General features: G+C 48.9%; 1 protein-coding gene across 1 annotated transcript; it reads left to right on the forward strand.

Annotated features, from left to right (window-relative positions):
* Positions 1-3,689: 3,689 nt before the first annotated feature.
* RPRML (reprimo like) lies at positions 3,690-4,055 on the forward strand. The gene has a single exon (XM_068975837.1). It carries the CDS (start codon positions 3,690-3,692, stop codon positions 4,053-4,055), a length of 366 nt encoding a protein of 121 aa, XP_068831938.1.
* Positions 4,056-11,977: the final 7,922 nt, after the last annotated feature.

Here is an 11,977-nt window from a genome sequence, read left to right on the forward strand (position 1 = left end):
ATTTGCAGCAACATGGATTGATCTAGAGATTATGATATATCTATGACATCCCTTATAAGTAGAATCTAAAAAGAAATGATACAAATTAACTTACAGACAAAAAAGAAACAGACTCACAGACTTTGTGAAGGAGCTTGATTGCAGAGTGGGAGAAAGATGGGGGGAAAGGAAAGTAGGGAGTTTGGGATGGACGCGTACATGCTGCTATATTTAAAATGGATAACCAACAAGGACCTACTGTTTAGCACATGGAACCCTTCTCAATGTTATGTGACAGCCTGGATGGGAGAGGAGTTTAGGGGAGAAAGGACACGTGTAAATGCATGGCTGAGTCCCTTCGCTGTTCACCTGAAACTATCACATTATTAGTCAGCTATACCCCAATACAAAATAAAAAGTTAAAAAAAATACTGTATGATATAATATACACGTGGAATCTAAAATAGATGATACAAACCAATATATCTACAAAACAGAAACAGACTCACAGATGTAGAGACCAGACTTGGGGGGGTTAGAGGAGAGAGGGAATGGGAATTTGGGATTAGCAGACACAAACTACTATATAGAGGATGGATAAACAAAAAGGTCCTACTGTATAGCACAGGGAACTATATTCAACATTCGGTGACAAACCATAATGTAAATGAATATGAAAAAGAATATATTATATATATATGTATAACTGAGTCACTTTGCTGTACAGAAGAAGTTAACACAACATTGTAAATCAACTAATTTCAATAAAATTAAAAAAAGAAAAGTGTAGCTTTGGAACAGGATAGATCTAGGCTCAAACTGTGACTGGGATGCTTAACTAGTTGTGTGGGCTTAAGGAAGTCAACCACTCTGAGCCTCTATTTCCTCACATCAAGGATACAGTCACTGTAAGAATTCAGTGAGGGACTCTCTGGAGGTCCAGTGGTTAAGGCTCTGCACTTCCGCCACATGGGGTATGGGTTTGATCCCTGGTTGGGGAACTAAGATCCCACATGCATGCTGAATGGTGTGGTCCAAAAATAAAAAACATTCATTCACTGAGGTAATATATTTGATGCACTGAGCATACAACAGGTGCTTAATAAAGGAAAGGGCAGACTTCATAGATGGCACAAGTGGTAAAGAATCTGCCTGCCAATACAGGAGACATAAGAGACACAGGTTCGATCCCTGGGTCGGGAAGATCCCCTGGAGGAGGAAATGGTAACCCACTCCAGTATTTCTCACCTGGAAGATTCCATGGACAGAGGAGCCTGATAGGCTACAGTCCATGGGATTGCAAAGAGTCGGGCACACAGAAAAGGCCGGCCGTCAGCCTCCTCACAGCCTCTTCCTGAAGTAGGCAGGACCCCGTGCCTCATCTTTACTTACCCTCCCCCACCTTTCTGCGCATCTGGCAGCTTGACTGACCAGCTGGATGGAGTCAGTCATGGGCTAAGTTCGGGGTACATCAAAGGTCAGAGGTTTGTCTCAGAAGAAGGAAGGACAAAGGGCATAAAAGTATTTCTCCAACTGGTCAAAAGCAGAAGAGAAAGTGTCCAGGCCGGATACCGTTCTCATTCTGTTCTGTCCTGGCCCTGAGGGGTAGTCAGGGCGGGGAGACCCCTGCCCAGAAAACTCTGAGTGCCCTTGTGCTAGACTGTGTTCCTAGGACTGTGGAGGTGATCTGGGTGTTTCTCTAATTTCTCCTCTGTGTGTGTGTATGTGTGTCTATGCATATGTGTCAGTTTCATCTTTAAAATGAAAAATTCACTAGCTTCGCAGGACACAGACACACAAATTAGTGTTCTGCTAATAATGAGGGGGTAATTTTGAGATGCTCACCTGCTGGAGACAGCCTGAATTCCCTCCCTCCAATTTGCCAGGCTCTTTCTTTCCATCCATGTTTCTCTCCTTCTCCTGCCGTCCCTGGAATCCAAGCCTCCAGCCAGCCATCTTTTGCCTAGACTGTTGCAACAAGTCCTAAAGGCTTTCCATTTTTTCTTTTGATTCAACAACCAAAGAATACAAGGGTGAGAAATTATCCCCTATCCCCTGAATTCACACAATGATTTTTTAAATATTGACAATGACCAGGCCTGGGAGCAACGCACTCTTTTTCCCAGTGGAAGACTGGAGTGGAAACTGGTACATTTCTGGAGGGCAATTTAGTCAGATGTAATTTACTGATTCTGCAGGTCCATTTTTCAAAATATGATAGAAATAAAAAATTACAGGTCCTGTACAAAGATTTCTCACCAAGTTCTTTATGGTAATATTGTTTCTGATGAAAGAGAAAGAAAAAAGAAAGAGAGAGAAAAAAGGGAAAGAAGGAACAGAAACAAATCAAATATCCAAAAATAGAGACTTTGGTTCAATAAATTGTAACAGTATAACAGTCTATACTTTGAAACACAACTCCTTCTCTGAAAATGATATCGCAGACCAGTAATTCTCAAAGTCAGTCCAGGAAGAGCAGAAAGAGCATTTGTTTGAAATGCACAGATTTACCGATTGGGAAACTCTGGGCTGGGCCCAGGAATCTCGGTTTTAATAAGCTCCTGTTGTAGATGAATATGTATCACCACGAAAGAATAAACTGTTAAATGACAAAGGATTACAAAACAGCATGTACAAAACAGTATGTATGAACAGTGCATCCTTATTCTGAATACATATCTAGAAACACATAGAAAAAGGCCAGGAAGATTTTGAAGCAAGGCGGTAATATGGACACTCCCTGGGTAGTAGGATTATGAGTTTTTAGATTTTTTCCGTTTTCCGAATGTGTACTTTCTAACTAGTTTACAGTAATGTGGCTTTGTAACAAGGAATACAGAAAAAACGCAATAACCTATTTTTAAGTTAAGAAAAACCACGTGGGGAGGGGTGGGGACGAGGTGGGAAGGAGGCCGAGAGTACTCCTCATATTCATGGTGGAGGCGAGGCTGGGACGACCTGAGTCGGGGCAGTGGGGTTTGGCGGCCACCCACGGCCCCGGCCCAGTGAGGGGGGGAGGGGGGATACGGCGCAGAGGAAAGGAAAGGCTGCGCCGCGGGGAGGGGATGGGGGGCGGTGTTCTCTGCAACTCCTCTGACATCTGGGAAGGCTTACCATGACCTCAGTAAAGAGCGGAGAAGAGATTTACGGCAGACTTCAGGAAGAACTTAACTGCAGAGGGCATCAAATCCCAGAAGGGGCTCCTTGGGGCGATGTTTTCCGGCTGGAGCAGACCAAGGATGCCTTGAGGGTGTCGAGCTTCGCCGACTGAGGGCGGGGCTGCCCTGATCTCCCGACCCCTTCCAACCCTGGGACACAGGCGGAGATGTGGTCGCTGCGGGATCTCCCACCTCCCCTTGGATGCGGCCGGGCCTGGGGGAGCTGAGGGGGAAGGCAGGAAGGAGAGGGGGCGGGGCCGTTGCTAGGGGAGGGGCGGCTGGGCGGGCGCCGAGCGCAGTCGGTGCCTAGAGGCGCGCTGGGCTCTGCGGCTCCAGCTCGCGCGAAGCCTGTTGCTCGCCTCTCCGGGCCGCCGCTTCCCGCCAGGTGCCCCGGGGCCGGCGGCCGGAGGGGGTGAGGCGCGCCGGCAGCCCCCAGCCCTCTCCCTCTCCCCGCGCTTCTCCTAGAGCGGGCTTCTCCTAGAGCGCCGACGCCGGAGAGCCTTCCAGTGCGCCCCGGACTGCGCGCCGAGACCCCCCGGGCGCCGAGCGGCGATGAACTCGACCTTCCTGAACCACAGCGGCCTGGAGACAGCGGGTGGCTTGGGCGGCGGCGGCGGCGGGGCTGCGCTGGGGAACCGCAGCCACGGGCTGGGCACGTGGCTGGGCTGCTGCCCCGGGGGCGCGCCGCTGTCCGCCAGCGACGGCGTCCCCGCGGGGCTGGCACCGGACGAGCGCAGCCTGTGGGTGTCGCGCGTGGCGCAGATCGCCGTGCTCTGCGTGCTCTCGCTCACTGTGATCTTCGGCGTCTTCTTCCTGGGCTGCAACCTGCTCATCAAGTCCGAAAGCATGATTAACTTTCTGATGCAGGAGCGCCGGCCTTCCAAGGACGTGGGCGCTGCCATCCTGGGGCTGTACTGAGCGCCGCCTCTGCCCGCCCTCGTCAGCGCGACTGGAAGACCGAGGAGAGCCCAGGACCCTAGGTCCTCCTTCCCGAGCTCTGCCGCCGCCTTCGGGAGGGCAGCTCGAGGGGCTCCCCCCACCCCCGACCCGCAAAGCGCCACGGGGCGCCCACCCCCAGGACACTGCAGGACTCCAGGCGGCGGCGTGGGAAGGGACTTCCACACCAGACTGCGTGCGGTCCAGCCTTGGTGGGCAGGATGCGGGTTCTTAAACTGTTGTTTTGTTTTTTTTTTAAAGTTCTGGACAGGGTGGTGGGAGAGGCTGTGGGAAGCAGCTTGGGGCTGAGGTCACTCGCGTGGGAATTTTGTGTGTATGTAGGTGGGGTGGGGTGGGGGCCAGTTCCGAGCAGCATGGCGAGGTGGGGGAGAGTGCAGTTGTGGATGAATCTGAGTCACTGAGCTTGTTGGGCTTGTTGGGCTTGTTGGCCTGATTTCGCATTTGAGAAGAGATCTTATAATAAAGCTACAGCCGTCGGGGGCTTCCTCTGTGGGGTGTTGTGTGTATGTTGAGGCGTTTGTTGGCGGCGGGGGCGGTGTGTAACCTAGGAGCGCGTTAAGCAGGTCACAGGACGCCTGGCCTCCGGACTGGGCAGCTATGGGGGATGGTCGGGGTCTCCTGAGACCCCACTCCAAAGCCGGGAACGGGGGAGTGGGAGGGAAGTGCCCGTTTTCTACTGCTGCCAGCCCGGGCAGGCAGGTCCTGCAAGGACGGCTGGACAGCTGGTGAGGTAAATTAAATCACTGGGAAATTTGAATCTATTCTGTGAGATGGAAAAAATAAATAAATCAACGACTTGAATTCAAAAGGGAGAAAATAGCAAAAACAATGCATCAGGAGAGTGGACAAATGAAATGTAATTGGTGTGTGGGGAGAGGTCTAGATGGAGGTAAAATTTTCATGATAGGGCCAAAAGCCCCAGCTCAGGGCTTGTTTGACTCACCCTTGTAGAGGGCAGGTGAGCAGATTCTGAAGATTTGCCTTTGCAGTGTGCGGAGGGGGGGTGTGGGGGAAGGGGGATGTGAACTTGGGAGAGGGTGTTGTGGTTTGAAGGACCCAGGATGTTTATTTATTTATTAAAAAATTTTTTTGGCTGCAGCCCTTGGCATAGGGTGGGACCATAATTCCCCCGGCCAGGGATTGAACCCACACCCCCTGCACTGGAAGGTGGAGTCTTAACCACTGGACCGCCGGTGAAGTCCACACCCATGATGTTTAAAAGGGAGCAGATGGCCTCCCATGCAGCTGGGTTCGGGGAATTTGGAACCTGCCATTATGAGATTTCCCCTGCTGCCTAGAACCCTGGCATCTCTTCCAGGTGCAGAATTTCCATAAAGCCACGTTAAGCAGTTAGAACCTTGGCACTCACCGGCCAAGGGGGAATGAGTGGCTCTACTGTCTGCAAGTGTCTGGTCTGGGGAAGAACTGAGCCTGGGGTCGCGGGGACAGGAGAGAAAGCTGGGCTTTGTGGCCCATGTATCCCCCTGAACCCTAGTGCCAGCCCGACTCAGGCACCCTGGTGCTTGGAAGATTTGAGGGGAGGGCTCTAGTTGATTTCTCTCTCTCTCTTCTCCCTTTCACCATGTGTGGAAGTAAAGATGAGTGAGATGGAAGGGGACTGAAGCCTTACTTGGCTTTGGGAAGAAATGTATAGGGCACGACTGAAGCAACTTAGCACACACACACACACACACACACACACACACACAGGGCACAAGGCCTCATGTCTTCAGTACTAGCTCCGTACGAGGTTGGGGGAGGGCAGGGTATCTCAACAAAACCGTAGATGCTCACTGATTATGAAGGACCCAGTATGTTCCTGGTCCTGAGCCCTCCTGTGTAACCACAGTCATCAGCATCAGGATATGTCACCTTCTCACCCATCCCCACCCCACCACCCCAATCTCAGACCTAGGAGAGTTCAAGTTCATCCAATTAGGCCAATCCAGTAGAGGCTAGGGGCCAGAAACTATTTATAAAGGATAGTTTATAAATAGTTTTGATCTATACTTTTGGATGGATCAAATTTGGATGGCTCCATTTGATCCACAATGTGGAGAATGTTCTGTTGTTGATGGCTTGGGGTGATTTGCAGGCCTGATCTGGGAAGAGCAGCCTTGAGTGATGGGGGCAACCTGAGTATGTAGCTTTTTGTAGCACAGGTGCCTGGAGCCCAGGGTGATGAGATGACCTGGAGAATGTGGTTCAGAGAGCTGCAGGCATTCGTGGGAAACCCAAATGATGGGAAAACGGCAGTTTCAGGAGGGACACTGAAACTTAGTTTTCTGGCTGACCAAGTTGGAGCAAACAACTATGAGAACTTCCCTCTAATGAAATGGATCTACGACTAGGGCAAGAGGAGGGGATTTGAGAGTTAAGTTTCCTGAATTTGCTGAAAAAGGAAAGCCTTAGTGGGGAAGCTTTGCAGGATTTTCTCACTGTAAAGAAGAAAAAGGACAACGAAGACATCCCTACCAACATGCCTGTTTGTCCCCTCCATGACTGGCATGCCCCTGTGCACAAGTAGGGACACACAAAGCCAGGCTCAAGCCCCAAAGAGAAAAACAGCAAGTGTGAGTGGCGTCCTGGGAAGGAGTGGAGGGTAAGATCTCATTTTCTGTCCATCTCAGTTCTCCTGAAGCCCCGATGCCCTGCAGTGTGTTTACCAGAGTTGTCTTATATAAACCTCGGGGGCGGGCACACTTAGTTACGTAAGAGGAAGCATCCTGCTCTGGGGGAAAAGCAGGACTAGGTCAGAATCCTGAGGCTGGGGCACGGGGTGCTGGATCGAGGAGGGGTCTAGCTCTCCAATGCTGTCCCCCCACTCCCCATCTCTGGGCAGAGAAAGAGCTTCCAACAAAGTCTGCCCAAGTTTGAGGGGCCAGGTCTCTGGGGATCCTGGGTTCAGAAAAGAAGTCCTGGACTATTCTTTGAAATCCTAGTCACCCTGCTTCCTAGCCCTGTGACTCTGGGGAAGTAACTCGACCTCTCTGTGCCTTAGTTTTCCTTAGTTTCCTCTGTGCCTTAGTTTCCATTTGTAAAGTGGAAGCCAGGGACTTCCCTGGGGGTCCAGTGGTTAAGAGTCTGCCTGCCAATGCAGAGGGACACAAGTTCCATCCCTGGTCTGGAAAGATTCCATATGCCTCAGGGTAGTTTGGCCCATGTGCTCCAACCACTGAAGCCCACACACCCTAGAGCCTGTGCTTCGCAACAAGAGAAGCCACCGCAATGAGAAGCCCGCACACCACAACTGGAGAGTAGCCTCTGCTCAGGGCAACTAGAGAAAGCCCACGGGCAGCAAGGAAGACCCAGTACAGGCAAAAATAAATAATAAATAAATAAACATAAAATGGAAGCCGTAGAGCCCACAGCTCCCATGAGATGATGAATTTAGGTAGCCAACATTGTGCCTAGCACGGAATAAATAGCAAATAAAGATAATTACTGTGACTGCCGTGATTTAGGGTATGAACGCTTCCCCAGCAAGATATATTTGGTTCTCTGAAAAGGGATCCTGGACAGAAATCCAGTAACTTATATCTACAATGTAATTTGTTGTTTTCAAAGCACTCACCTAAGCAGGATAAAAACAATGTATCACATGTCTAGCCTGCAGAGCGAGCACTGAGCGCCCACCCCACAGAGGACGGTTTCATCACTGCTCCATTTTGCATGCTCTTGTTTGCTGTCCACAGTAGCATGGTGAGTAAGAGCAAACACTCTCCCGTGCGCCAGTTTAAAGAGTGGAAACTAAGGTTCTGTTTAAGGACCTTGCCCCAGTTCATCCTTTGTACCCGTGTCTACTGGGAATCTCCAGGGCCAGGTACTGTGCGGGCACCAGGGTGAGCAAGTGGGTAGCAGAGCTGGAGTCTAGCCTGGCCTGCAGCCCTGGAAGCCCCAGATTCTTGCTGCACTCCTCAGGGCAGCTAGCCCTTGGGTACTAAGCTAAGGGTCTCGGGGATGAGGTCAGACCATTCACTTTCCTCCTTCCTTTGAGTCAGGGTGGAATATTTGGGGTCAGTTACGCCCTCACTAGTACGAGAGGTCCCCTGGAGTGGGAGACAGTAGGAAGGGCTTACATCACAGCATCCACTTATCTTCCCACTTGTTTGTCTGAATCACATTCACACAGAGCCAGGCTGGGCTGGCTTCCAGGAGTTGCCCTGCCTGATCTCTCCCGAGACACCCACTCGGCAGCAGACCAAGAGCAATCTGGAGTGTTAGGGAGGTTTAGAAGGGAGAGGGAAACATGAGAAGTGGTGGACACAGACGAAAAAGGCCACAGCCAGCATTCCAGTGTTGGGGGAAAAGGGGTGTGTGTGTAGTTTATATTGCGTCGGCCAAAAATTTCATTTGGGTTTTCCATAAGATTGTATGAAAAACCCAAACGAACTTTTTTGGTCAACTCAATGCAAAGGAATTTAGTAGGATCTCTGAGTAGCATCCCTTGAATGCAGCTCACAGTCCTCTCTTGTCAATCAAGATCTAACCAAGTACATGGGATGTCCAGAACCCTGAACCCCAGCTCCGGCCATGCCAAACCAGGCAAGTGTCCAGGACTCTGAGTGGGCAGCTGAAAAGTGAGGGGGCTTTCCTGAGGCAGTACCTGCTCACCCCTGCAGCTCCATGGTGTAACACAACCCCATCACTACACTACCCTTGAGGGTCACAGCTGTCTTCTCTGTGTATGTATTTTCTGTGGCAGCAAGCATGATGCTTTATTTTGTTTAGGGACATCACAAAACTGGGTTGAACTGAAGACACAGCCTCTGCTTTCAAAGAGTGTCATGGCTCACATGGATCAAAGACATATAATCAAATAAACAAAACACAAGGCGGGTGAGCGCTCACTTCCGTTAGATGCAAATAAAATTTCACAGTAATGATTCCCCTTTTAGGTGCTAATATTGCCATTTAGTGAAGATCTTCCACATGCCAGGAATAGTGTGGAGCACTTTTCATATTTGATCTCATAATCCTTTCTGATTTTTTCATAACCCAGATCTAATCATTCCTGCAAGGCAGAGATTGCTGTCATCTCTGCTTAAGAGAACAAGGCTCAAATTGTTTAGGTCATTCCTCTGAAACCACAGTTAAGAATCCATAGAAACAGGGACTTTCCTGCTGGTCCAGTGGCCAAGACGCTGGGCTTTCAATGCACAGGCCCTGAGCTCAGTCTCTCATCAGGGAGCTAGATCCCACATGCCACACAACTCAGAGTTTGCGTGCTACAACTAAGACCCAGCGCATCTAAATAAATAAATCTTTTTTAAAAAAGAATTTATAGAACCAGAGTCCAAATTCAAATCTGGTGGTGGTGGTTTAGTTGCTAAGTCATGTCCAATTCTTGTGATCCCACAGATTGTAGTCCACCAGACTCCTCTGTCCATGGGATTTCTCAAGCAATAATACTGAAATGGGTTGCCAATTCCTTCTCCAGGGGATCTTCCTGACCCAGGGATCGAATCTGGGTCTCCTGCATGGCAGGTGGATTCTTTACTGACTGAGCCACCAGGAAAGTGGTGGTAAATTCAAGTCTATCAAGATCAAAAGATATTTGACAGGTTAAAGGATAGTTTGGGAGTTTGGGATAGACATGTACCCACTGCTGTATTTAAAATGGAAACCAACAAGGACCTGCTGTGTGGCACATGTAATCTGCTCAGTGTTATGTGGCTGCCTGGATGGGAGGGGAGTTTGGGGGAGAATGGATACTCATATATGTATGGCTGAGTCCCTTCACTGTTTATCTGAAGTTACCACAACATTGTTAATTAGCTATACCCCAATACAAAATAAAAAAATTTTAAAGAAAGATATTTGGAAGGTGAAGAGCTGGCATATTTCAAGATTTTGATTAAAATTCTGAAATTAAAACATGCCTTGATTTTTCTGTTTCATTGTTCGGAATATGAGGATTTTCGTGAGCACTTCTTACTTTTGTTTGTTGCAGAATGTGATGGTGACTCCTTAGTCAAGAACTAGGATTGTTACTGATGATGAAAATAAGGAGGAAGTAATGAATGACTCACGACCATCATTGAACATTAAGTTGGCAAGGAAAGCTACCCAAGACACTAAGAGTAGAAAGAGAAAGAGGGTTAGGTCTTAACGGTGCCCTAGATACTCACTCCAGCCAGCTCGATGTCATCATAAACATCAGGATAGTAAAGCAAATCCGTAGCATTGCTGGGAAACAGAAGGGGTGTCCTCATGGACTAGAAACCACAAAGATCTCCTGGGAGATAGGTGGCAGGTTAGGTCATGTTGAAAGGGGTGCCCACAACCCACAGATCACGCAAGTTAAGGTCTGCCACCAAAGAGGGGAACACCTCTAGGGGTGCCCCAAACTGGGCGGCATGGGCAAGGCAAACAGGAGGACACTCTTGGGGTACTGCAGAGGTTTCAGTCAGAAGAATCAGCCCCTTCTCTCCTTGTCCCAGCATTTCTTGCAATCAGAGGCAAGTCTGAGGCTTTGTCATTCACAGGACACTAGGGACAATACAGAAAAGGAGACTTTTTTTTTTTTTTTTATGGCCATGGTGAGCTTAAGAAATACTGATCTGTGAAGTTTAGAAGAGGTTTGCAATGACAGTCAGAGGGCATATCTGCCCCCAAGACTGCTCTGGGTCCTTGATGCCGTGGCCCATCTACGCTGAAACCTGCCTTGTTATACTCCTGACTGCATACTCAGAATATGAGATGCTTCTAGAAGTGTGGTTTTACATTAATTTTTCTGCAATGTATGTATTGGCAGTCACATGTGTACTTTCCCAGAAGAGTGATCTGTAAAGTGATCCAATGAAATGCCATGGAAATGAAACCTGGAATGAGGTTGCCATGGTAACGAAACTGTTTCTAAAAGGCCACATCACCTTGGGGAAACAGTGAGCTCCCATCAAAGACTTGAAGTTTAGAGGCCAAATCACAAACTTTACCATCAGGGCCGGGTGCTCTTTCAGTTTCTTTTTGCCTCTCCTTTTTTCTTTTCTTACCATCCCCAAAGACAATGGTCTTAAATTTTGAAGACTTGGATTCAAGCTCTGGTTGTATCATTAGTAAGTCATGAGAATCAGGTATCTGAGGGCCCTGAAGAGGTACGAGGAAGTGGGCTGCTGGCGCTCCTTTCTATTGACCTGTCATGTGACCTTGAACAAGTCATTCTATCTGTTCCTGGGTTTTCTCCCATGCAAAGTGAGTGGCTGGACTCTAAGATCATTCCAACTCGTTTCTCTCTCTCCCATGACACTCTGCCTTGACGGGCAACTGATCTCGCAAGTAAATTACTCTATAGGTCAGAGGAGCTGTCTGTGGTGCTGAACATCTGTCCGTTGAGCTCCTGGGTCACATCTTGTTGTCAATAGATCCCGGTTATTCTCAGCACTTCTAGGGTCTGGTGGACTCAGGAGGCCTCTATCAGGAGTTGGGAGACCTGCTTGCAGCTGGAGAGAGACTCCAGAGAATCTTGGTGTTCAGAGAGCACTGGAAGAGGAATCTGGAGAGGGTCCTAGCCTGATTCTGGTATTTGGTGTCAGTGGATTTTTTATGAAGTCACACCTTCTCTGTGGACCTTTATTTTCTCATCAGTGAAGCTAAGATGGGGACTAAGATGATCCCTAACACCTGATGGGCCCAGAAGCTTGCCTGGGCTACCGGGGAGAGGATGGCCCATAAAGATTCAACCCTTCCCCATCAGTCCCAAGGCTTGGGATTCTCTAGTGGGGCTGAGGATGAGGAACAAAGCACACTCCCTTGTTATGAACATATGTTCTTTCGTCTGGAAGAAAAGACAGGCAGTGAGCAGATGTAGCATTTACATTTTCTCAAGTGACAACTGAACACTGAGGATGATTAGTGCTTGTTATGTGTCAAAACTATAATAA

The sequence above is a fragment of the Capricornis sumatraensis genome, chromosome 8 (genome assembly GCF_032405125.1).
Source record: "Capricornis sumatraensis isolate serow.1 chromosome 8, serow.2, whole genome shotgun sequence".
Classification (NCBI taxonomy): domain Eukaryota; kingdom Metazoa; phylum Chordata; class Mammalia; order Artiodactyla; family Bovidae; genus Capricornis; species Capricornis sumatraensis.